General features: G+C 47.0%; 1 protein-coding gene across 2 annotated transcripts in view; it reads left to right on the forward strand.

The window, feature by feature from the left end:
* Positions 1-23,957, forward strand: part of LOC138580391 (3'-5' exoribonuclease HELZ2-like) — a 724,800-nt gene that overhangs the window by 237,874 nt on the left and 462,969 nt on the right. For both annotated transcript variants that reach the window (XR_011304244.1, XM_069650904.1), the window contains exon 9: positions 7,345-10,828. Coding sequence is in view for 1 of the 2 variants with exons in the window: in XM_069650904.1 (XP_069507005.1) it covers positions 7,345-10,828 (3,484 nt within the window). In the remaining variant the exon portion in view is untranslated. The remainder of the gene's footprint in view (positions 1-7,344; positions 10,829-23,957) is intronic.

The following is a 23,957-nucleotide window of genomic DNA, read 5'->3' on the forward strand; positions in this document are numbered from 1 at the left end:
CCGTGCAGAAATCCCTTGGATGATCAACAAGCTCAGTTCTTAAAGGGCTGACGGGCTCTCTAATCAGATGCTCAGAAAATAAAGGAAAATTGGCAGATTTTGTATACCTTCTGTTTAAACAAGTTACGAAAACCAGAACAATTCCATCATCCTGGACGCCATTGTTGTACCGATTTTTTTAAAAAAAGGGGATCGCAGCAAACTAAGGAATTACAGGCCTATAGCCTTATTAGACTCAATTGGCAAACATTTTGTATCTGTACACCTGTGCGGCCTCAAAATATGGGCAAAGAAGGCGGACATCCTAGATAAATGTCAGACTGCCTTTTGTAAGTGAAGTGGGCACATCCCTAAATTTGTTCATTCTGAATCTCCTGAAACTAAGGGTGCTTGAATCCAAGAGTAAAGTTTACCTTGGATTTCTAGACCTTGAACAAGCGTTTGACGGCATTAGCCGTGAATTACTATGGGCAAAATTAAAACGATGGGGCTGCCTGGAAGATCTTTTGGAAGCAATACAAGCACTGTGTACAGATATAACTATACAAATTCAGCTTTGCAAAGATGGCACCCTATCGAAGATCAGTACTTTTCGGGGGATTAAACCGGGATGTGCCCTAGCACCATTTCTGTGTATTCTTTATCTGGCAGACATGATGGACTCCCAAAAGTCAATCGGGGCCTTTCCACCTAAGATTGAAGACGGAGAAATTCCATGGATCCTTTACGTGGACGATTTGGTCTTTTTTGACTTAACCGCTATAGGGCTCCAAAGGCGCCTGAATGCATTCAAAGTTTACCTGGATAACAAAGACATGAAGATCAATGTAGAAAATTCAAAGGTGATGATCATGCAATCTGCCTATGGCAATCAAAAAAGTTTAAAACTTTCAAATGGGCGATCGAAAATAGCCCACTTGAAATAGTGGATTCCATTATCTACCTTGGAATACGCATCAACAAAAATGAAAACGAACTGGGCCAATATATGTTCATCGGGGAAAAACTCCTGAAACTAACAAATTGGGGAAGAGCTCTGCACTATCGTTAGGGAACCTTTTCCCTGATCCCCTCTGTCACCTTTTTCAAGCAAAAGGTGACAGCAGTAATAACATATGGTGTAGAGGCCCTGTTGAATCTCTCTTGGAAAACCTGGGAGCTATGCAAAGCTTTCTTTTGGCGGAAGATACTGAGATTACTGAATGCAGTGTTAGCAGCCAGAATAAGATAGAGTTAAGACTGCAGTCATTAACATCAATTGTCTTATGGAAATAACTCTCTCTTCCGGAAATGTCATGGAATCCCCCCCAGCACCTTTTGATATATTGGTATGGACTCAATAAAAAATAAAAATCTGAGATGGAAATTGCGATGTAAAGAGCATTTAGATAACTTAAACCTCGACCTTGAAACCCTTAAAGGAAATCCAACCAAGGTGAAAAAGTCCATATTGGCGAGGGGCTGGTTCAAAACCATTGAATTAAAAAGTCAGAGTAAATTGGTGATAAATATCACCTGGGAACAGAGAAGGGTAAATGAACTACCGGCATATTTGATGAAATTTCCATCGCCTTATTACAGAGATTTACTGTTACGATGCTGATTAAATATCTTGTCTTACAAGAATTGCTTCTGTTTAGAAAACAGATAATGGCTTGGGAAGCTGTATGTCGCTTCTGTAGAGAGACCGATACGATCGAAACAACTAGACACCTGATGTTAACTTGCCCCTTGCTAACTGAGCAAAGAACTAAGGCGATGGGCAAATCTTGATCCATTTGGTGAAAGTCAACTGTGAGATGCTACCAACGGCTGCCAAAATAGGACAAACAATAGATGCCCTGAAATTCCTTTAGATACTGCTGATAGACGAAACGGCTACCTAAAATCCAAGGAAGGTAAATTCAAGGCGTTTGCTTCAAAAGCTAAAAGTCCAGAGATACACTGATAGGACAGATTATTTCTGATATATAGAAGGACTACTTCTCTTTTTGAACTGATGATGTATGCCTGTATGTTAAAGGTTGAAAGACGAACCAATTAAAAAATGAATGGAGCTAATGCACTCACGAAGACTGATGCCCATCCTTTACCTAGGACAGATCAGCTGGTGGACAAACTTGGTTCAGCCTAGTACCTCAGTACATTTGACGTAACGTCAGGCTATTGGCAAATAGCTCTGACAGACCATGCCCAGGATAACTGCATTTTCGACCCCAGCAGGCCTCTACCAGTTTAAGGTTATGCTTTTTGGATTAAAAAATGCACCTGCTACATTCCAAAGGATGGTTAATCAAGTTCTGAATGGGATGGAGGACTTCTGCATGGCATACTTGGATGACATTGCAGTGTTCAGCCCTACCTGGAAAGAACATGTTGACCACTTAAATATGGATTTCAGGCTCTTGAGCAGGCCCATCTGACCATAAAGGCAAGTAAATGTCAAATTGGTCAGAGCAAAGTGGTCTATCATGGACATGAGGTAGGAGGAGGTGAAATAAGGCCATTGCCTAGCAAATTACAAGCTGTCCAAGAATGGGCCACCCCTACTCAAACCCAAGTGAGAGCCTTTTTAGGTCTCACTGGTTACTATAGGAACTTCAGTGAGAACTATGGGTCCATAGCTTCTCCCTTGAATGTGGTCTCCTCACCCAAATTTCCCAAAAAGGTCAGGTGGAATGAGTGAACTAAGGCATTTGAAGGACTTCAGAAAGCCCTTTGTCAAGCTCCAGTTTTAAGAGCTCCTGACTACAGCCAAACCTTCATTGTGCAAATCAAACAGATGCTTCCAATACAGGCATAGGTGCAGTTCTGAGTCAGCTGGATGAGAAGGTCAGGGAACCAGGGAACACCCCATTTGCTCCTTCAGTAGGAAACTGAAGGAACCTGAGACAAGGTGGACAACCATAGAACGTGGGTGTTTTGCCATTGTGTGGTCTCTGAAGAAGTTTAGACCATACTTGTATGGATCTACTTTTGTGATTCAGACCGACCACCAACCCTTGGGATGGTTAATGCAGATGAAGGGAGAAAATCCTAAATTGTTAAGATGGTCTATCAGCCTACAGGGGTTTGATTTTACCATTGAACACAGGTCTGGGTGTAATCGCCAAAATGCTGATCTCTCCAGAATGTATGACCGACTGGAGTAAGGAGATTCATCCAGGGGTGGATTAAATCTTCCTGTCCCTTAGGCTGGGGGGGAACAAGTGTTTGGACGAATTCTCATAAATGTGCTAATTCCCTTCACCTTAGAGACCCCCAGCAACTTTGCTGGATTTTGAGGACTTGCTTTATTTACCTGGAGAGGGTATGAGCCTTTTTTCCCGCATTTTCATGTATTTTAAAAGTTTTACTCTTGTGTTACTTTGGTTATGGAGTTTTTAGACCAACTCCATAGGCATCATCTATTCATGCGTCGCAACAGCACCCTCCGTGCAGTGCTACAGGGAAGCCTTTTAGGCTGTCCAAGGTTTAAATGCCTTGTCTGGGCTAAACTACTGTTTCCCAGAGAAAGTAAAGTGAAATTGACTTTACTAGTCTTTTCAAATTCCGAGACCCAGCACACCCTATCTTACAATAGAGTGCTGGAGGGGCTACCTATCATCCTCTACGTCTACAAACTTATGTAGCAGTCAAATGCTACCCTCTCGAAATGGCTGGTGGCAGTAGTACAACAAACTACCATGATTTTTCCCAACTGCGAACATCGGTAGCGTTAAATCGCGGGAGCCATGTTTTTCAAGATGGTGTCTGAGCCCCCTTTGTTTAAACAGATCCCGGTCTTCTTTTTCCGCTATTTCTTTTTGGAAAGGTCCTGGAGTTTCTCTGCGCGCTAAACCAGGTTTGGTCCCTTTGTTCCCAAGCCTTTTACTGAAGACCGCCTCTGGTGTCCGAGTGTCTGGGGTGGGCAGGAAGTGAGGGAGGTGTCCGAAAATCCCTGTGCTTAGTCTCCTAGGAGACCCAAATGCACTCTGGCGTGATTGGCTTGCTGACGGTCCGGCAAGGACAGCCACCCTGCTGGATGAGTGGCAGCTAGGCTGAAATGAATGGGAGAGAACTGTTGGCGAGTCTCTTGGCTTGGAAGGCAGTCGACCACTGGAACGAAAGAACCGAATACGAGCTTAAAGAGCTTAAAGAGGATGGCTGCTGCAACTCTTGGACCGTTGGTTTGCCTGGTGAAGTTCTGCTGCAGGTCCGAATCGCCAAGTTCATCTCGACAGAGAAGCCCTGCAAGGGCGACTTCTCCCTTTGAGTTGGTGGGACCAATCAACTCGACCCGTAAGCCACCTGGATACCATTCTCTGAGCTGGTTGTATTTTCCTCAGAGTGCTGCAGGAAACCGAATAACCAGGGAGAGGGACACTTGTTTGTGTGTTTTACTACAGCTACTGGAATCGAAGATTTGCCAGTTGCCAGCTTTGCGACCAGTCCTCGTGCAGTGCAGGAGCCCCCCGACGTCCTCCCTCTTGTCCTCACGACTGAGGCTCAGGAACAGCGAGATCTGCAGCAACAGAAGTCTTCAGCTGCATCTCTTTCTTCATTGTAAGGTACTGTGAAAACCCGACCGAGAGAACTTACCTCTCACTGCGAAAGTGCTTGAAACTTTGGCAACTTGCAGGCCTAATCGGCTTGTCACCCAACATCTGAATCTTTCTTTTACAAACTACTTCTGAGAACTTTGGCAAGGACTTTTCCGTTTAACTACCAGAACTGCTTTATCCTATACAAGATTTTAGCCTACCCTATTGCATTGAATTGGCTCCTCTGGTGAATTCAAACTATTTGCACTGTCTAATATTAACTGTAATAATTAACCTATGCCTTTTTGCTCCTACTTCAAAGTAGTTTAAATGCCTCAGACCCGTACAGTGTAAGTAATGAAGTATATTTTTGTGATATAGATTGCCTCCTTCTGGTGAATGTTTTATAACGGACTGTAATAAATTAATACGTGTTTTACCCAGAAACCTTGAGTATAACAGTCTATTTGAATACTTGTGATTGTAGACCTGTAGAGCTCAGCAACTCTACAAAACTGTGTAGTATAGACTTATACCAAAGGTTGGTTTTGTTTACACCTATAGTCCTAGTTGTGTGTAGTGGTCCCAAAGGGTACTGCATACAAACTTTGCCTAACTGAGACTTGTAATTTGAGTGTGTGTATATCCGTTTCTGCAGACGCAACTTTAGTGTCCGATTCCTTCTATTTTTCAGCCACTTTATGGAAGTCCGCGCAGTAGGTTCAAGTCTTCCCACTATATGCCAAATTCGTATTCTCCAGTGCCATTGGTGCTTTGTATCTCAAATGGCACCACCACGATCCTTGCCTCCAATGTGTTTTCCTGATTCCCCCCACTCCCTTCTGGAGGAGGGCTGCTGCTCTGCAGACAAGCTGTCAATGCTGAAAAGATATCCATTCTCGATTGTCTCCCTTTGCCACCCATTGTTGGTCCTGCCATGCCATAGGAGGAGAGGGTCCTTATTTGTCCACCTTGAATGGTTCACAATTCCAGAATCTTTCTCCGGGCCACAGCGCACTCTCCTATGCCCCCTCCACTTTTGCAACCTGGGGGGGGGGGCGGCACCTTTCGGATGCAGCCAACCCTGAAACACAGCGACCAGACCGACTGTTCAGGATGCTTCTGCGTGCAAGACCTCTGGTATGGACAAGCAGTTGCAGTGTTACGTGTGGGGTTCCGCTGGTGGTGGTGGTGTGGGGGGATATTAAAACGGGTCTTTCTGCAACTATATGCGCCACCTCTGTGTGCCAATCCTCTGACTTGGCAGTCGACTATAATGTTTGGAGGATCTGCTCCAGACGGTCCCTTACGTGTCTTCATTGGCCCCTCCACCCACGACGCCACAGAGTTTAATATAGTAAGGCCTGTGCACTCCCTAGAGTTGGGGCCTGGTGTCCTTCACTGTGTGGGAAGGGGTGGGCCGGTGGGGGTGCTTTTTCATTGTCCACTATTTTCTTTCGTTTTTTTCCCTTTTCTTTGGGGACCCATATCAGTATCTGGGTTCTTCCCTCTATGATCTCTCCTCCCCAAGCATTAACGCCTCACCTGGGGGCCGGATTCACACAGGCACGGGGAGGCCTTCCTCCAAGAGCCATGTCCATTGTTGTCAGACCTGGTATTGGATCAAATGCGCGGTTATCTTCGCCCCCTGGATGCACTCCCCCCGCTGGCTTAAAGGCCAGCGTCCAAGCCCTTGGATCACTGCCTCCTCTCGGGTCCTGGCAAAAGAACACTGCTTCCTTACCAAGAAGTGCTGACATCGTCCCCCGCCTCTCCGCAGCCCTCAACCAGGCAGTTCCCACCCGATGGGATGTGAGGGTGCTGGTCAGGACGACCTCCAATGCACCTCTGCTCGTTCAGGGGCTCGGAACCTCTGTGAGGCCTCGGCTCCCCTTCCCTGAGTCGGGCTTTGCACCCACATCTCGGGCAGCCTCAGTCCATGATTCCTGGACTCAAGCTTGGCAACACGCCCGCTACTTCTCACTACCAGCAGCAGCTATTTTAGCTGTTCAAATTGCGCCTTTTGACTGGCCCAGTCTGTGAAACTGGGACCGGTGACAGAGTAATCTCTCAACTCGTACCAGGTCTCCCCTAGCATTCTGCTGCTCATGGAACCAATTTTTCGTGTCCCCCATGCTGCTCTGCAGCCGCAGGTTAGATTTCGGAATTCTTGTGGCGGCCTCAGAAGCTCCCTGGGATTCACATCCTAATCTATTGCCGGCCAGCCACGTCTCCCATGTTTGTAGTTTTAACACTCCCCTTCAAGCCATTGAATAAATGTGGGTGAGGTAGCTGTATAATATAGGGTGATAGTGTCTCGCACAGGAGGAGAAAATAAATGACTGAGGCAGAGGAGTGATTTGGATGAGTTCAGAGCCTTTTGTTAGGCAGGGGAAATTAAGTTGGTGGAAGGAGCAATCCTCTTTTATGCCTGAATCAACCCTTTGGTTTTCTGAAGAACTTATGCCGAGCATTTCATAGTTTGCACTTTATCTCTATCCTGTCTGGTGCAATGCACTGTTTAAGAAATATACTCCAAAAAGGTTGGTGGATTTGTAGAGCGCCTTCCAATGTCATTGGTGGACTTGAAAACAAAAAACCCCTTCAAGGAGGGGGTTTAAAAAAAAAAAGAAAAAAAAAGCAAAGCTGAAACCCACTGACTTTCTTGGGATGCACTCTACAGCAGGAAATTGATTGGCCCACATAGGGCTCCAAGCTCTTGCTGACTATCTTTGTTTCTCCTGTCTATACATGTAGAAGCTTAATTTACGTGTGTATGTGCAAGGTTCAATTATTAACAGTGTCTTTTTTCTTTCCGCAGGGAGGGAGTTCAGAGTCATCATCATAAGCACAGTGCACACAAGAGAGAGCATTGTGAACTCATCGTCATCCTCCCCCCATCTAGAGTTCTTCAATGAGGCTAGGGTGCTGAACACAGCCATGACTAGAGCACAGTCTCAGGTCATTGTAGTTGGAGATGCTGTGGCCCTGTGTTCTTTTGGCAAGTGCAGCAAGATTTGGAAACACTACATCCAGGAGTGTGTGGAGCATGACTGTGCATACCCAGAGAACTTCACAGTTGAGCAAATCAAGCAAGCCATTGCAGATCTTGCGGTCTGGAGAAGGGGGCCTGATGAGGAAGATGACGATTGGAGCAGTGACACAGATTCGTGGACCTCTGACTTTGATGTGAACTCTGATGACCCTATCTTACAGGAACTATTGGATAGCAGCCGGGATGCTCGGGTGACTGTGACTCAGGAGGGGTTCCTGAACGTGGAGACTGGTGAACCACAGTCAAAAGCGGATGATGGGCACTACACCAGTTATCCTTCTTCTACTCTCAAGAACTATTTGCAAATGCAGCCCAAATTGTACAAAAGGTGTGAGCTTGTTAAGGAAGGCTTTGAAAAAGCCTATGCTCTCAGCTTGGATGAATCGCCTCCCCTACATATCTCTATCCATGGACGGGTTAATTGTGGTATGGCCTTCAGTGGAGATGAAGTTGTAGTACAGATCCTATCCAACCTGGCTGGTAACCTCTCCCAGGATCTCTGTGGGAAAGTAATTGGTGTGCTTGAGAAAGCCCAAAGTCAGCACATTTTTATCTGCCGCATGGATCCGCACGATCCTCGTGTGATGGTTCCCATCAACCAATCTGTCACCAAAATCTTTGCTCCAGGATTTAAGGATAAACCAAATGTTGTCCCCATCCGCACTTTCAAAAACCAATGCATCCAGACCATGCGCACAGAAAGGATCACGGAGGAGATCAAAAGGACCAGACTGTTTGTCGTCCAGATAATCTGCTGGCGAGAAGGCTTCTACTATCCACTGGGAATTGTAACTAATATTTTGCCATTACCTATGACTGCAGAGCAGGGTTTAAAAATCCTTGATATAGAGTATGAATTGGACAAAAGTACAAAATATCCACTAGCTGTGACTAAAGAAGTGACCAAAATGAAGTCTGGTAAATCTTGCCCATCAGTGGAATGCCTCAAGGACTGCCGCAGCTTCCTGACTTTCACCATCGACCCCGATGGTGCCAAAGATTTAGATGATGCAATCACTGTTCGAGACCTTGGCAGCCATTACGAGGTTGGTGTACACATTGCAGATGTGGCGAGTTTTGTCCCAAAGGCTAGTGCATTGGATGAAGAGGCAAAGCACCGTGGTACCACTTATTATGCCCCTGGCAGAGAACCTTTGCATATGTTTCCACCTGAGCTCAGCCAAGACCTGTTCAGCCTCCTTCCCGAGAAGGATCGCCGGGTTATCTCCTTGTTTGTTGTGACTGAGAAGGACACTGACCTAGTGGTGAGGGGAACCTTCGCTCTCTCCCTTATTAATTCTGATCGGCAGCTTTCCTACGAAGAGGCAGAAAATCTCATCCATGATAGTCGCCCAGGGCCACTTCGATGTGATACAGTGGAAGACTGCTTGAGTGTTCTGTATCGTTTTTCCACAGTTCACAGGAAATGTCGGCTCCAGGATGACTGTTTTTATGACCAATTGGATGAGGACTGTTCTCCTGGGAACAGGAGGGCACATCAAATGATTGCTGAGCTGATGATCATGTTCAACAGCTTTGTGGCAGAGTTCCTAAGCAGCAAGAATCAGACCAAGGATTTAATGCCCCTGCGGTGTCAAGGTGCCCCAAACCTGCAGCGTGCCATACAGTTGAAAAATAAGCATCGACACCTTATACCGCTCTCCATCCATCTGTCTCACCATCTGAACTGTCACCCAACTGAAGAGGCTTCTTCCTCAAATGGGAAATTTGTTATGCTGACCCCTGTGTGGGAGGTTCTCCAGTCTGCTGCAAGAAGCAAGGATTTTTACAAAATGCTTGATCTTCTTATGACTGATGATTTGCACCCAAATCTTGCCCACGTTTGCCTGGAGTTCAGGAAGCTGTTGGGCAGGTCGTCCTTTAATCGCTCCAATTCAACAGAGCAGTCAAAAGCTGGTCATTACTCGCTGCAGCTTGATAGCTACACCTGGGCCTCGTCTCCTATCCGACGATACATTGACATTGTTGTGCAACGGCACCTTCATGGTGTACTTTGCAAAAAGCCGCCTCAGTATTTGCCAGGGGAAATTGACTTTCTTTGCCATGACTTTGGTAGGAAAAATGGGAAGGCACAAGCTTACGAGAAGAGAGCATATTCTTTGCAGCTGGCAACTCAACTTCAGGGTCAGGTTCAGCAGAAAGTGGCTTTTGTAATGACTGTGGAGTCCAATTGTTTTGGGATGATGTTTCCCCTCAACCATGACACTTTGCCCGATTGCATAAAGTTGAACTACAGTAGTCTACAGCTGATTGAGCAGCCGGCATTTAATCCAGTCAGAGGATGCACAAGGCTAGCGTGGAGGCGCAGGTCGTATTCTGTAGATTCCCAAAAGCAGTTGGGTTTACGGTCTGCTTTGATTCACGACAATCTAACTGCCTTCAATTCACCAGTCTGGGAGGAAGTTCTAAAAGCAGTCAGACATGAGCAGTTTGAAGATGTGGAACCACTCCTCAACCATGGGCGCCAGCAGTTGACCGCTGTGGGGAGGGTGGGTAGAAGTCGCTGCTCACACTACATGGAGGTGTCGCTGGAATTGCATCCTGGGAGTACGGTGACTGTGCAGCTGACCTCAAGCATCTTTCGTGGCTTCTTGACTCCCTCTGTTCAGCTGTGGACAGCAGCACCTGGGTTTGATGTTTGTGTGGAACACTCTGAAAAACCTATTGAGTGCTTTACAGAGTATGCCACCATGTCTCCAAAACCTTCATATCGAGATCCATTAGAGTATAGAAGAGTCTGGCGACCACTCTGCGCCATGGAGTCAGCGACTAGTGCTGTGGAGGAAACCGCCAACATTGTTCTGCATGACCTTAGCATTAACTGGGCTCAGAAACAGCAGCCCCTTCTGGGTTCCTTTAGTCTAGCCAAAGACTTGTTGCGAGAACGTTGCATCAAGGTAGACTTTAAACACTGCTATCTCTGCATTCGGCTTGGAGACTTGCACTTGAGAAATCCTCAAACTCCATCTGCCAAAGAAAACCTCTGTCAAAAGATTGCAACGCTTAGTCTTTCAGGGGAGAATGGAAAGCTAAAGGTGGACCCAGGTACTTATACATGGGTGGCCCATGGCTTCACTGACCCTTCTGAAGACGAGCCTCTTTCTAAAGGCCCATTGCAGAAGATTGACTTCTGTCTCCACCAGGTCTCCATGACTACTGTTCCTTCGCAGGTGTTTGCAGACTCTTCCAGATTCACAGTGGAGATCATCCCACAACTGCTGCCCGATGTGTAAGCTTCTGCTTTGTGAGGTGCAAGATATGTGAAATGGTGGTTTCTTTAATTTGCTGCTTGATGTTTGTTAAGATGGATTTCCCAAAAAAACCCTGGGGTTGGATTTTGCGAGGTGTGGTGTCAGACAAAAGGGTGGCATTCTACACAATGCTTTTATAGAAGTAATGAGAAAAATAACTTTTCTTTATACTATAAGGGTTTGCCCTACCCATCAGAACTCTAATTAGGGTGCTCGTCTGGGTGGTTTTTTCAAAGTAAAAAGTATTTCCTCTATCCTACTCGGACCCTACCACTAAGCAGAAAGGATTCAGCAAACCAAAATGGGGCTCAAGAGAATTTCTCCCTTCTCCTGGCCTGGCTGGCTGAGCCACAGTGATTTATATTCTTATAGGCTCTTGTTACAGTACTGATTAGTCCCTGCAATTCCTCAAGGGAGCTTCTTTGGTCTTTCTCAGGTATCAATGACTATTGGACCTCAATGTCCATAATGATTCTTTCCATAACTGTTCATATATTCTCTTCTGGTTTTTTTGATTCTCGTTTAGCAAACTGTTCTTCCAGGTATTATAACGGAGGCTATTCCTGTGGTACGCTTGACTTTTCTTGGAATTTCTCCACTCCGTGGGACGAGGGAGATCAATACGGTAGTTCTCTTGGTTTTTCTTATGACTATCACAATTACTGCGCTGAGGGAGATTACACCTGTGCCACTCTTGGCTTTGCTTATAGTTTTCAGTTATTATCACAAGGGAGATTATTCCTGTATGCTTCACTGGTATTATGGTTTTCACAATCACTGTGACGACGGAGATTACTCCTGTGGTACTCTGTCTTATGGTTATTTTACCTTTCCAGAACCCTCCCGGTCTCCCGCCGGTCCCTTTACCTTTGACTGTGCAGGTGCGTCACTGGTTCTTCCTGGGGTCATTATTCATGTCGCTTGTTAAAGTAGATTTTCCTTCTTGAGTGAAATTCTCTCCACCTTTGAGCCCCCCAGCACTGTTTGCTAGACTCTTAGATTTTTGTCTGATTCTGAGTGGGAACCTTTTACCGCACTCGCTCATTCTTTTGCTCTGATCATGGGGAATCATTTTTACCCATTTTTGGTATGTTTTCGAGTCCTGCTTTCCTACATCTTTTCTGGCATCTACAATTTACTAAAGTGCACACTTGTAAATGTTTGTTTATTTTCCCTTGGTTAACACACACAGTAACCAAGGCAGGAGGATATCCTAGCTGAACTTTTTGTGAGATCAGCACACCTCACCACGGAGCGCCACGATGCCTTTGGGCGGCCGTGCGCTTTACAAGTGCAGATAACATAACATAACCATATGTGGAGTGCTGGGGGGAAACCTTGTCTCCCTTTTCTCACTTCTCCAGTTTTGTTTTGTTACTGTGATAAGTCACTCCTTTTCAGGCTGGCGGCTGTGGTAGGGGACACTTAAATGGTAAAAAAATGTAAAGCCCTGAATAAGATAGCTTGTATTTTCTTAGTTAGTCTTGTACCTACCTGGGTGAGGGAGGTTTCTGGAGTTCCTTTGTCTTCGCCCGGTTTCTGTTGGAAGTTTAAGTGACTGGCAGGACAGAAAGTGGGGGAGGCTCAACCAAACGCACACAGGCCCCCTAAGCCCTTTGTCCTGAAGTGCTTGAGAGAAACAAGTTCTGACTGTCGCCCTTGGCCAACCATCCGCAAGTTTTGAATGTTGCCTGGGATATGATTGAATTTATGCAGGAACACTGGCTTAGCCAACTAGAGTTCCTGGAGCAGAAACTCGAGGGTCGATCACTAGAACCGAAGAAGAAGCCTGAAGGAAGAAGACACCAATGACCTCCAGAATCCACAGAGTAAATGTTGCTGTCCCGACCTCCACTTCTGATCGGCAGGGAAAATCCGAACAAGACTACTTCCTCCTTTGGACTGGTGGGCCTAACCAGTCCTAGACTAACTTAATTTTGCATCTTTTCTCTAGTAGAGCTGCAACCTCCATTGCCCGCAATTCGGCGATACCAGGGGTCCTGTGCATCGTCACCTGAAGAACGAATTTGCCTGGAACTTTATGTGCAGTCTTACGGGCCTGCAGTGACTCAAGCCAGTTCCCCAAAGTCCCCTCCCATGAGATGAGGACCGAGATAAGAGTTTACCACACTACATCCGTCCTTCATCCGAGTCTGGAAAAAGCACCAGAACCTAAATCTGTTGCAGGGCGTCCAACTGCATGAGGGCTGTCTCCAGATCTACCGAAGTTTCTTTCTTCTGTCACCCAGACCGAGAAACCTGTCATTGGGTCTGCTATCGCCTCCACGCTGGAACCAACCTGCTGCAACCACATCTTCATTTTAAGGTACTGTCCTGATCCTAGTAAAACATACCTGGAGCTTTGCTTCCTGATCCGGTGTTCCTTGGGGTTTCAGATAGCTGTATCTAACCCCCCCTGAGCCCCCCCCTTTGGCACCCCCAGAGCTCCCTTAGAGATATGTTGAGGTAGACAACCCATTGTACTCTCTCCTGCCTTAGGACACTGACACTATATCCCTAGGTTAACTTGACTTGAAAAACGTAACTTTACCTACCTGCAAACTCGGATGAGATCCTGTTGAACTCTGCCACGTTTGAACCTTCAACACTGTATCCTGCCTAACAAAGGGGGGTCTGGGAGTCTCTCTACCAGCACAAACACAGCCCATTGATCTGTTCTTGGGTGGATTGGCCCCTGGTAGAGTCTCAACCAAGTCTTTAGCTCACTGTCCTTTTCACAGAGGAGAAATATCCCTGCATATTAGTCTTTGTCCTGCCCAGGGGCAGTCCAGCACCGAAATGCTAGGCAATTCTCTTCTGAACAAGAGTATCCTGCCTAGCCTGCTAACCTCTAGTGGCCTAGAGCGCCTCTGAACATTGTGAGACTCTCATAAGCCAGGGTTGCACTCTTTTGGAGCAAAGCTATAAAAGGTTGTAAGTTGGAAAAGTTTGCACATAAGTTTCAGATGGTTTTACTAGGAGACTTGCTACTGTAAAAGTTATTCTAAAAGTTTACACCTATGGTCTATTGCTTAAGAAACTTGCAATTGTGTTCTACTTGTGTTATAGTTTAGTACTTACTTACCTTGCAAATATTTAACAGGGTGCCTTCTATATAATGACTATTTTTGGTGATACAAAACTTTATTCGGCGTAAGTCATAAAATGTTACGTTAAAACCATATGATAAAATACATTAAGACTATTACACATGGGCTAACTGGCTTGGGAAATGATAAAATATCTGATAAAACCTCATGTAGCCATGCAATGCATTGGAGCCCCAGCAGATTGTAATCGTAAAGCGCAATATGTGTACGTGGCATACTGTTGGATAAAGTATTTGCTAGAGGCAATGAGATATAAACTCAGTTTAACAGACTGAATACTGGTCATCCTAATCCACCCCTGGTGCAGGAATTGTGGCACAAAATATGCTGCATTGACATCTCCTGGATTTTTACAGAATATCATGCCAATTCTGTTTTCCTACTGTTCAGTCTTAGGCTTGATTGATTTTTGATTGATATTTTATTTCTATCTTGCTCGTACACAAGTGTTTCAGAGCGCGACAAGGCAAGGGAGGGGAAAAGGGGAGAACAAAACGGCGATCTTACTAGGCCCAGTGACATTGAGAACGCCCAAGTGCAGGGGGGGGGGGGGGGAAGTGCATGGAAAGGGGAGAGGTGGAAAGTGCGAAGCAGAGGAGAAACAGATAAATAAATAATAAATAAATAATAAAGGCAACAAACAGTGGTAATGCAGCCAGCAATTTGCAAGCGCTAGGTTTAAGGCAGCAGAAAGGGTAGGTCTGACAAGTGCAGGAAGAAAAAGGGGGGGGGGCTGTATGGGTACAGATACAGACCCCAGTGCAAGGGGTGGCCCGGAGGCAGTGCGGGAGGGTGGCAGGATGAGCAGGTACCTGGGCCCAAAGGACAGAGGGTGGCCAGGTGCATGGTGCCAAGAGGAACAGATCAGCAGGGGAGAGGGGGAGCGAAGGCAGAAGAAAAGAGGAAGGTCTTGAGGAGAACCATCTCCGGTTCCGGAAGCACCTCAAGTTTTAGAGTGGCAGGGAGGCTGTTCCAGAGGGAGGCCCCAGCTGAATACTGAGTCCTACCCCAAGCTCGTTTCTTAGAAAAACGACTGACCCTGAGGGAGTTGGAGGTAGAGGAGCGAAGAGCTCGAGAGGGGAGGTATTTGCGGAGGGATAGCTGAAGGTATTTTGGACCCAGGCCCCAGAAAGCCTTGTGGACAATGCAGAGGGTTTTGAATTTAATCCTTGCATCCACTGGGAGCCAGTGGAGAGATTTCAGAGCTGGAGAGATATGATCTCGGGGCTTGAAAAGATAACTCACCCTTGGCTCTCTGTATCTAACGCAGAGCAACAAAAAGTGGGTAACTGTTTCTTCTACAGCTTCGCAAGCCGGAAAAGCTGGTGTTGCCAGATGGGCACAATTTTGATGTAATGGCTGCCACACTATGTATTGTTTGCCAAGCTGGATGTACAATACTTGCGTGTACCCTGGGGCAATCTCATCCAAATACAATTCAAATCCTGCATCGGTTTCGAGACTTAAATAGATTCAGCCAGTACGCGGCTGCATGCACGCAGTCATCATTTGGCTTGGGATTGCTTCCATGCTAGTACTCTTAAGTTGATACTTTGAAGACCTGTGATACTTTGGAGTGAACTTGAGCCAGTCGGGCTTAACGGATGTTTTCGGAGCTGCTTGATGATTCACCCTATTGGGGTTGGACCAGCTCCGTATCCAATATAACCAGGGCTTCAACCCCACTAGGCTGGCAATGGAATAGAGGTTACATTCCCAGCAATGGCTCGCCAGTGGTGCTCCAGAAGGTTGCATCGATAATCATGTTTTCTGCCACACTAAGACGGGGAGCTTTAGCATGACCCCACAGCACTGCTCCATAGGTGGCTGCAAAGACAGCCTGTGACCTGTACAAAAGGAGGGCAGGCGACGCAGCTCCTATACCAAATGTAGCATAGAACCTTCTAATTCCACCACTGTACTTTTCCCAGGTCACTGTGGCTTTCAGTCGATGGCCCAACCACAAGCAGTTCTCTGCATCTAATGTGGCATTAGGGACAATGTCTCAGAAAGATGAGGGTACTTGGCATCCGGTGGCTTTCTACTCCAGCAAACTTACAAGTTGTGAGCAGAATTATTCTATTAGCCTTGTTAGCCATTCGTGCTGCATTTTTGGAATGGAGGCATTATTTGTTGGTGGGCCAGGCATCAGGTGGTGATGGTGACAGGCCATAAAAACTTGCAATACTTTAAGACAGCCCAGACCCTTAGTCCAAGGCAACTGCGATGTCACAATACTTTAATGAGTTTGATTTTCTGGTGACATTTTGGCCCGGAAAGAGAAATGGGAAGGCTGACGCTTTGACAAGGCAGCAAAATTTGGAGAACGTGGTAACTGAGGTTAAGGCAGTCATTCCCTCAGAGAAAGTTGTTGGGGCGATTACTGAGAAACTGCTAGGACAGGTGAGAAAAGGTAGGAGTTAACAAGAAGTGCAGAAGTGGAGAGTGTGAGACATGTTCAAAACCATCAGAGATGCACTTCCTTATTATGCGGGAACTTGCAAGAGAAAGCTTTGTATTGGTGTCATAAATCCCAGTTAGCAGGCCACTCTGGGAGGAAAGACGCAAAGCATGTTAGAAAAGTACTTTCAAATGGATTGTGTCCTCCAACGTATTACACACTTTGACATGTAATGTCCACAGTTGTGCTACTTTGGAAATTTTTCTGCAGAGGGCGTCCTGAGTCGATGGCGTTGGGTCGATGTCCCTCGAAGGCCTCCATCGAGGGCGACGTCACTGGATGTTATAAATAGGACGCACGTAGCCTCAGTTCTGTTTTGTCTGCAAACGTGTTTGCTTCAAGAACTCGGCGCGCCTTGTGTATTCTTCGTGAATGTACCTTCATCTACCCCTCGGACTCCGCGGTCTGGCTTTAAGACATGCCTGCACTGTAAGTCAAAGATGTCGATTACAGACCCGCACCGCATTTGTTTGTGGTGTCTGGGCGAGAGTCATGACACCGACGACTGTTCAAAATGCCAGTTGCTGACTGCTAAGGCCTTGCTGGAGCGTAAGGGGAAGTGAAGGAAGAAAAAATGGACGGAACCCTCTTTTGTTGGGGGCCTGACTCTAGAGGGTTGAGAGGTACAGAGATATAGAGGAGTAGAGTCAGCGGCTACCCAGGCCTGAGGCGTGACATGGGGTCACAATACTCCTTGCAGGAGAGCTAGGAAAATACTAGCTTGAAAAAGAGGTCACCGTGGAGTACAAAAAACAGGAAGATTTATCTTCAGGACATCAAGTCATGGTCGGACTTGGTTAAGTAAGAAGGGCGTCATCCTATAGTTTAAGAATGGAGAACGCATTTAGATACGGTGATGCAAGATTTGACAAATAATCCTTGGCGCGATGTACATCGGGAACCGTCGAGGTCCTGTTGGACAAGGTTGAGGTTGATCGCCAGAGATGTGCTAGGTCCAGTTCTCGGTATTGGTTTCTGGCGAAACCGCAGAAGTCTGGTAAGGGCTCGAAGTTGTGGAAGCCGTCGGCGCCCTCTAAGCCTTTGGGGCCATTTGGCCGGAGTTTGCTGATGAAGGTGCTTAGTACTGTGGATCCTCCAAGGAAGGCTAAATCAAAGTCTGTGAAGCCCGTTGGGGACTCCAGACCCACTTCTGTCCCTTGGCAGGAGTTCTTTCTTCCCCTGGATGATATCTGAGGAGAGGTCAGATTTGGAGTTTGACCCTGTTGAGCCGGATGTGGCTGCTGTCTTTTCACGCGACAGTCATTTGTAGGAGTTATGTCAATCATTACATGATGCCAGTGGCTTAGACACATCTCCTGAAGTGGAGTTTGGCAGGCCTGAGCCTGGGGCTCATTCTGAATCCTCTTATAGGATAGGAGACTGATGGCTAGGATTACTGAGTATCTTGGTTGGTCTAGTCCTCCAGATGCATTTGTTCAGGATGACTTGACTGATATTTTGGATCAAGGTCCGTCCACTGACCCAGTGTTGCCTTTTCATTTGACTTTGCAAAAAATGGGTGGCGGCTACTTGGCAGACCCCAAAGTCTCTTCCAGCAGTTAACTAAAAAATACTACCCTTCCAGTAGCGACCCCAGCACCCTATCCACTCAACCCACTCCCGAGAGTTTGGTGGTGCAGGCAGCTACGCCCACCTCGAGGCAGGCGGCGTACCCTACCATCCCTCCTGATAGGGACGACATGCGCTTCGATGGTTGGACACGCAAGGTGTTTTCTGCGGGGAGTATGGCGCTGAAGTCGGCCAGCTCCATTTGTGCCTTGGCAAGATTTTCACACACTGTGAAATTGCATCTCTCAAGCGGCTGAGCATATTCCCGAGGGGGAAGAAAGGGATGGGTTATTTGCTCTAGTGCAGGATGGCAAGGATGCCATGTGTGAATCCCTTCAGTCTGGCTTGGACACGACCGACAGTGTTAGCCGGTCCATGGCTGTGAGCACCATTATACGCAGGTTTGCGTGGTTGCAGTAGTCTGGTTTTGCTCCGGATGTACAGGCCCGTCTTCTGAACATGCCCTTTGATGGCTCTCATTTGTTTTGGGAGCAAGGCTGACGAGAGCCTTGAGAGGTTGCAGACCTCCAAAGCTGCTGCTAAATCTTTGAGCGCAGCAGTGGGTCAACCTTTGCCTTTTCGTTCTAGGGGACAACAGTGGAGGGGGGGGGTTCCTTTCGTTACTACTCCTCTTTTGGTAGGACGAGAGGAGCCGCCAATCAAAGGGGTCAACGAAAAAGTACCCGTGGTGGTCGGGGAAATGGAGGTAAGCATAAACATATGTAGATGTACCCTTGCTCGTGAACAATACTCAAGGTAAGAGTTGGGGTGGACCAGTTCAAATATTAAAGCTGGTCCAAAGACTCGCTTTAGCAAAGTGGTTGGTTGCTAAATAGCAGATCCAATCGGTCAAAGACATGTACAAACCATTCACTGTGTTCAGAAATACATAAATGCAAAAAACAGAGATTTATTTTCTCATACGGACTAACATATAGTGCATAGATATAAAAAAAAAAAGTGATGTGGAGTACAGCATGCATGTGCAAAAACAATATTGATTCATCATGACATTACTTAACAAAAGAAAAGTGTAATATATACAACAACCAAAAAGCAAAAACAAAAAAGCATAAACTGTATGGTTAGTATACAGATAGGTTTCAATAATTTCATTGTTTGACAATATACATGTTGATATAAGTGAAATGTTATTCTAAATAAATCCAGAATAAACAACACAAAAGAGACAGGAGGGACTAAACAGTTTCCCAAATCTCATTAAATTTCCTAATTTTTGGGTAATTCCTTTTTTATGGTTGATATTTCTTCCAATTATGACAATGAAATGTTCCAGGGTCTTGGGGAAAACAAGATATCTTTTAGGCCAATGTGGCAGAAACTGTAGGTACAGAATCTGGTGCAAAGAGGAAACAAACAAACAAGTGTTCCCAGTTCGAGTCACGTTTCGGCGGATTTGCATCAAATTGCGTCCGCCTTCATCAGGGCTCCGCAGGGACGACCCTGTAATGTATGTAGAGAAAACTCCAGTGAGTATAGTAATGAGGAGCCAATCCTCGGTAAAGCAAAGTGAAACGCAATACATATTCTCAAAACACTGTGCCGGCAGATTACCTGCCGGTGCTTTAGATCCCAAGTACTCGGGTCTGAATCCCAGAGGGGCCAGGGGCTGAGCATTAGATTATTCTCCGATGTAATCCTGCTGGGAAGTGTGGACCCTTGCAGTCGAGGATAAACTCTACATCACGATGCTGTGTAGAGGGTAAAGAGCAAAGAGACGGGATGGTGTGTGAGGAACCAGTGCCTAAATCCACACTGCTAGTGGTGGAAAAACTTTAAGGCAATGCATAGACAGGGAATTAGATTCCACAATGATGTTGCAGGAGTATATTGAAAGAATCGCAAAAACTGGGTACCTGCTGATCACGTCAGGGTGATTCACTGCATGGAGAAGAGGTTGGAAGTGCTATTGGTATTCTCCCTCTTAACTTCGGAACAGCCAATAGGTTGCTTTGGTCGGATCCTGGAGTGGTCTGGATAACTGGGCAGTGGAAAATGAGAAACAGCGGAGAGGACATGAAGGAACTGGGCAGTTAATGTGAGCCAGTGGTAATCTGGCTGTAAAGCATTCATCTATGGGGTTAGGGAGCGTGACCATTCAAAAAATAATGCAGGAGAAAATTGTAAAGCAATCCTGTGAAAGTGCACTGTTAAGAGATTAGTGTGGCTATATGGAGATGGCACAGATAGCATTAGTAGTGCATCGGAAGAAAGCAGTCCTCCATGTAGGTAGACACTGTCTGTGCGGTGCCGTGATAGAGTTCGAGGCAAGAAAAATTATTTAGTGGATGCATGTTGAGGTGACCACCGGTGTACGTTAAAATACATCTGCAGATTTATCGCGGGGGCGGATAAGTTACCTTTCATGGTGCAAGCACTCACGCGCGTCTCCACATCAGGTGCAGTGCTGGCTGGCTGCGGTGGACTGCTGCTGAGTGTGCTCAGGACGAACGCGGGCGCTGGGAGCCAAGGTCTAAATGAACGCGTCCCTAGTAACCACGCGTGCGTGGGGTGTGTCGCTCCAAAATCGCCGGCCAATCCTGTAGAATCAGGAAGTACTGTGTGGTTGGAGTGTGGACGCGCGCTTTTGTGGTCTGGTAGTTAATTCAGTTGCCATGGCGAGCCGCGCGGGTCTGCAGACTGGGAGGCTCCACATACGTAGACTGTCCAGTGCTTGTCCCACGTACCGGGTGAGTAGGATCAGCAAAAAGAATTCTTGTGCACATATATTTGTGACCTGGGTCGTAGGGTGCGTACGTTGTGCCCAAACAAAGAACAATGCGTTGGTGGGGCAACTGGGGCTGTTGTCAAAATGTGACTTATGATAGCGGCATATGATGGACCGCGCGCTGGTTGCTAGGGCACATATCTCATGGTGACACATTGCCAAGGAGGTATTGTCGGTGGTGCGGGTTGGAGAGCCTCATTAGTTCAAAACTTTAGATCAGATGCTGAAAAATCTCGTTTAGACCATGGTGTTGTGTCTAAGCGATGGATCCACCTGGATTCTTTTATGAAAAGGCTGTGTTGAATATCAGGCCCACCCTTAACTCTTTCCACCACCCACCACAGGATGTCATTGGGGGTGTGGTGCATGGTAAGGTAATGTTCCACTAGGGGGGGCTGTCAGTGTTTTGCATCTGATTTTCTAACGGTGTTCTGAGATGCGGGTACTGACTGTCCGGGTGGTCTGGCCTATGTATCTAAGTCCACATGGGCACTCAATACAGTAAATGACATTCTGACTTTTACAGTTGGAGAGATCTCTAAGGGTCCATTGTCGTCCACCAATCGGAAAAGTTTTCATCTTCTTGGTGAATTTACAAGCGACACAATTGCCGCATGGATGATGACCCTGCAGGGGACGGAGCGTGCGGGAGCTACCGCCCACTGAGTCATGTTGGGAAAGGGAGTGAACCAGGTGTTCTTTTATATTCTTTGCGCGTTTGTAAGCGAACCTCGGGGACTGCTCACCCGGTAGGTTCAGGCGTGCAATATGCCAATGTTTGACAATTTTCTTTAGTTGTGCAGTGCTTTTACCAAAGGTTACCACACATGTCATGCGATCCTCAATGAGCGGGGAATCTTCCTGCTCCGGATGGATGAGGTTGTCTCGATTAGAATTACGTGCCCGTTTCCTGGCCTGTGCGCGTTGTCTTTTGGGGTAGCCTCTGGCTTGTAAGCGCTTGGAGAGAGCTGCTGAGTGTTTGTTAACTCCGGATGCGGAGGAATTGTCCATAAGGCAAATTGTCCTTGGTGTGTGCTGAGTGGTTGCTAGTATAGTGCAGGAGTGTATTCCTGTCTTTAGGTTTACGGTAGAGGTCACACTGTAGGGAGCCCTCTTTGTGTCTGATTATTAAGTGCAAAAAATTAATCTCTGCGTTGCTATGATCAATGGTAAATTGTATATCCCGATTGCAAGTATTGAGCCATGTCAACATTTTTTAAACTCAATTTCGGTACCAGTCCAAGTGAAAATCACATCATCAATAGATCGGTGCCAATTGCTGATCTGAGTCTGCCATAGGTTAAGGTCAGAGAAGATATAATCATTCTCAAATTTGGCCATGTACAATATTGCCAGGCTGGGGGCAAATGCCGCACCCATGGCGGTACCTTTGGTCTGTAGATACATAACATTATCAAAGGTAAAGAAGTTTTTGCATAATGCAATCTCCATAGGCTCCAGTACAAAGTTAATCGGGGTTTTATGGGGGTTTGAATCAGCCGATAGCCATTCTCGAACACATTCAATAGCTTCAGCTTGGGGGGATGTTACTGTATAGGGACTTAATGTCCATTGTCGCCAGAAACTGAGCTCGAGCGTCAAAAGGTAAGCCCTCAAAGATTGAGATGGTATGTGTTGTGTCCTTTAGATATGTGCGCGTTTGTGTACTGATTGGCTGTAAAAAATGATCTACAAACTTGCAGAGGGGCTCCAGAATGGAGCCGCAGCCGGAAACAATCGTGCGACCAGGGGGACTCAGGGGGTCTTTATGTATTTTTGGTAGGGCATAAAAACAAGGTGTTCTCCCTGATGGTCTGTTCAAGAAGGCTGCCTCCTTTTCTGAGATCCAGTCTCTTTCTTGTGCGTAGGCAACTGCGTCGTTAATTTCCTGAGAGATCCTTGGTAGGGTCTTTGCGTAAAATGCTATAGCTCTCCCTATCGTTGAGTAACAGGAGTACCATGTCTTTGTATTGTTTCTTGCTCATAACTACACCTTCTCCAGCATGGGGTCTGGCATGGATTCACATGCTCATGAATATTCCCCGTCGTCAGGCTGGGAATCCTCGGTAAAGAAAAAACCAGTATCAGTTTCGTTTCTGATCTGTCTTTTGTAGTAATATCCAATCACTGGTCTCTGCGTCATACTGACCACAGCCAATGACTGCCCTCTAACTAAGCACCGCCTCTGGCAGCCATCTTCAGATTTTTACCGCACGTTCATGTGTTGGGATCCTCGTGCTATTGCTCTCGAGCGTTAGTGCTATTTTTTTCACGTTTTTTCTCAAAAACGTCGTTTTTTCGGTCAAAAGAGCCTCAAGCTCCACCGACTCTCCATCCGATCAACGGGGACCCGTGTCGGATTCGTCTGCGCCCCTCAAGGGTGAAGATTTCGTCGAGCTACGCTTTTGGAGGACTCCAGAAGTTTCTCAGGCCCGGACATGGCCCAGGAGAAGGGATGCTCGACGCCCGGAAAGCTGTTCAGGGTCTGCCCTGGATGCCAGCTGCAGAACGTCTTTAAGGAGGACGAACACTCCTTTTGTCTCTACTGCTTACATGAGGACAAGACGCACGTGGAGAAGGACTGTGCGTTTTGCGGCAACATGTCGGAGCGGACCATGAAGGACCGCCATCAACGTCTCGCCAACTGGCTGGAAGGGAAGAGCCCGTCAGGCGAGAAGAAGAAGAAGAAATCCGAGCGGCCTTCTAAGACCTTTGAGGACGCCCCGGCGACGGGGGTCCAACACAAGGCAAAGCACCGCGAGTCCGCTGGCACCGGGAGCGCCGAACAGTCGGGCTCTAAGGGCGCCAGGCAGGGCGCACCCTCCCCGGCACCATCAACCACGAGCCAACGCTCTGGGTCGGGTAAGAGGAAGGCCGAGCACCCGGCGAAGCTCCTGGAGAGGCCCCGGTCAAGCTCGAAGGCCCCATCGGAGGGGGAGCGAGGCAGTGTCCCCCTCCCCTCAAGGATAAGGCGGTGAGCGCACCTAAGGTGGTGAAGGCCTTAATCCATCCGGCCAAGCCCTCTATCGAAACTGTCGCGGCGGCCCTGGCTCAGCCTGTGGGGGCTACACCAGTGGTGGCGACCTCGGGGCTCAGAGTCTCCCTGCCACCTCGGAGGGAGTCCTCTTTTGTGCCCATCGATAGGGCCCCCGTGAAATCCCCCGTGGGGAAGAAAAAGGGGGGGCAGGGCGTCGTCGTAGATTCGGCCTCAACCTCGG

The sequence above is a fragment of the Ambystoma mexicanum genome, chromosome 3p (genome assembly GCF_040938575.1).
Source record: "Ambystoma mexicanum isolate Mex_15411 chromosome 3p, UKY_AmexF1_1, whole genome shotgun sequence".
NCBI classification, from domain to species: Eukaryota; Metazoa; Chordata; class Amphibia; order Caudata; family Ambystomatidae; genus Ambystoma; species Ambystoma mexicanum.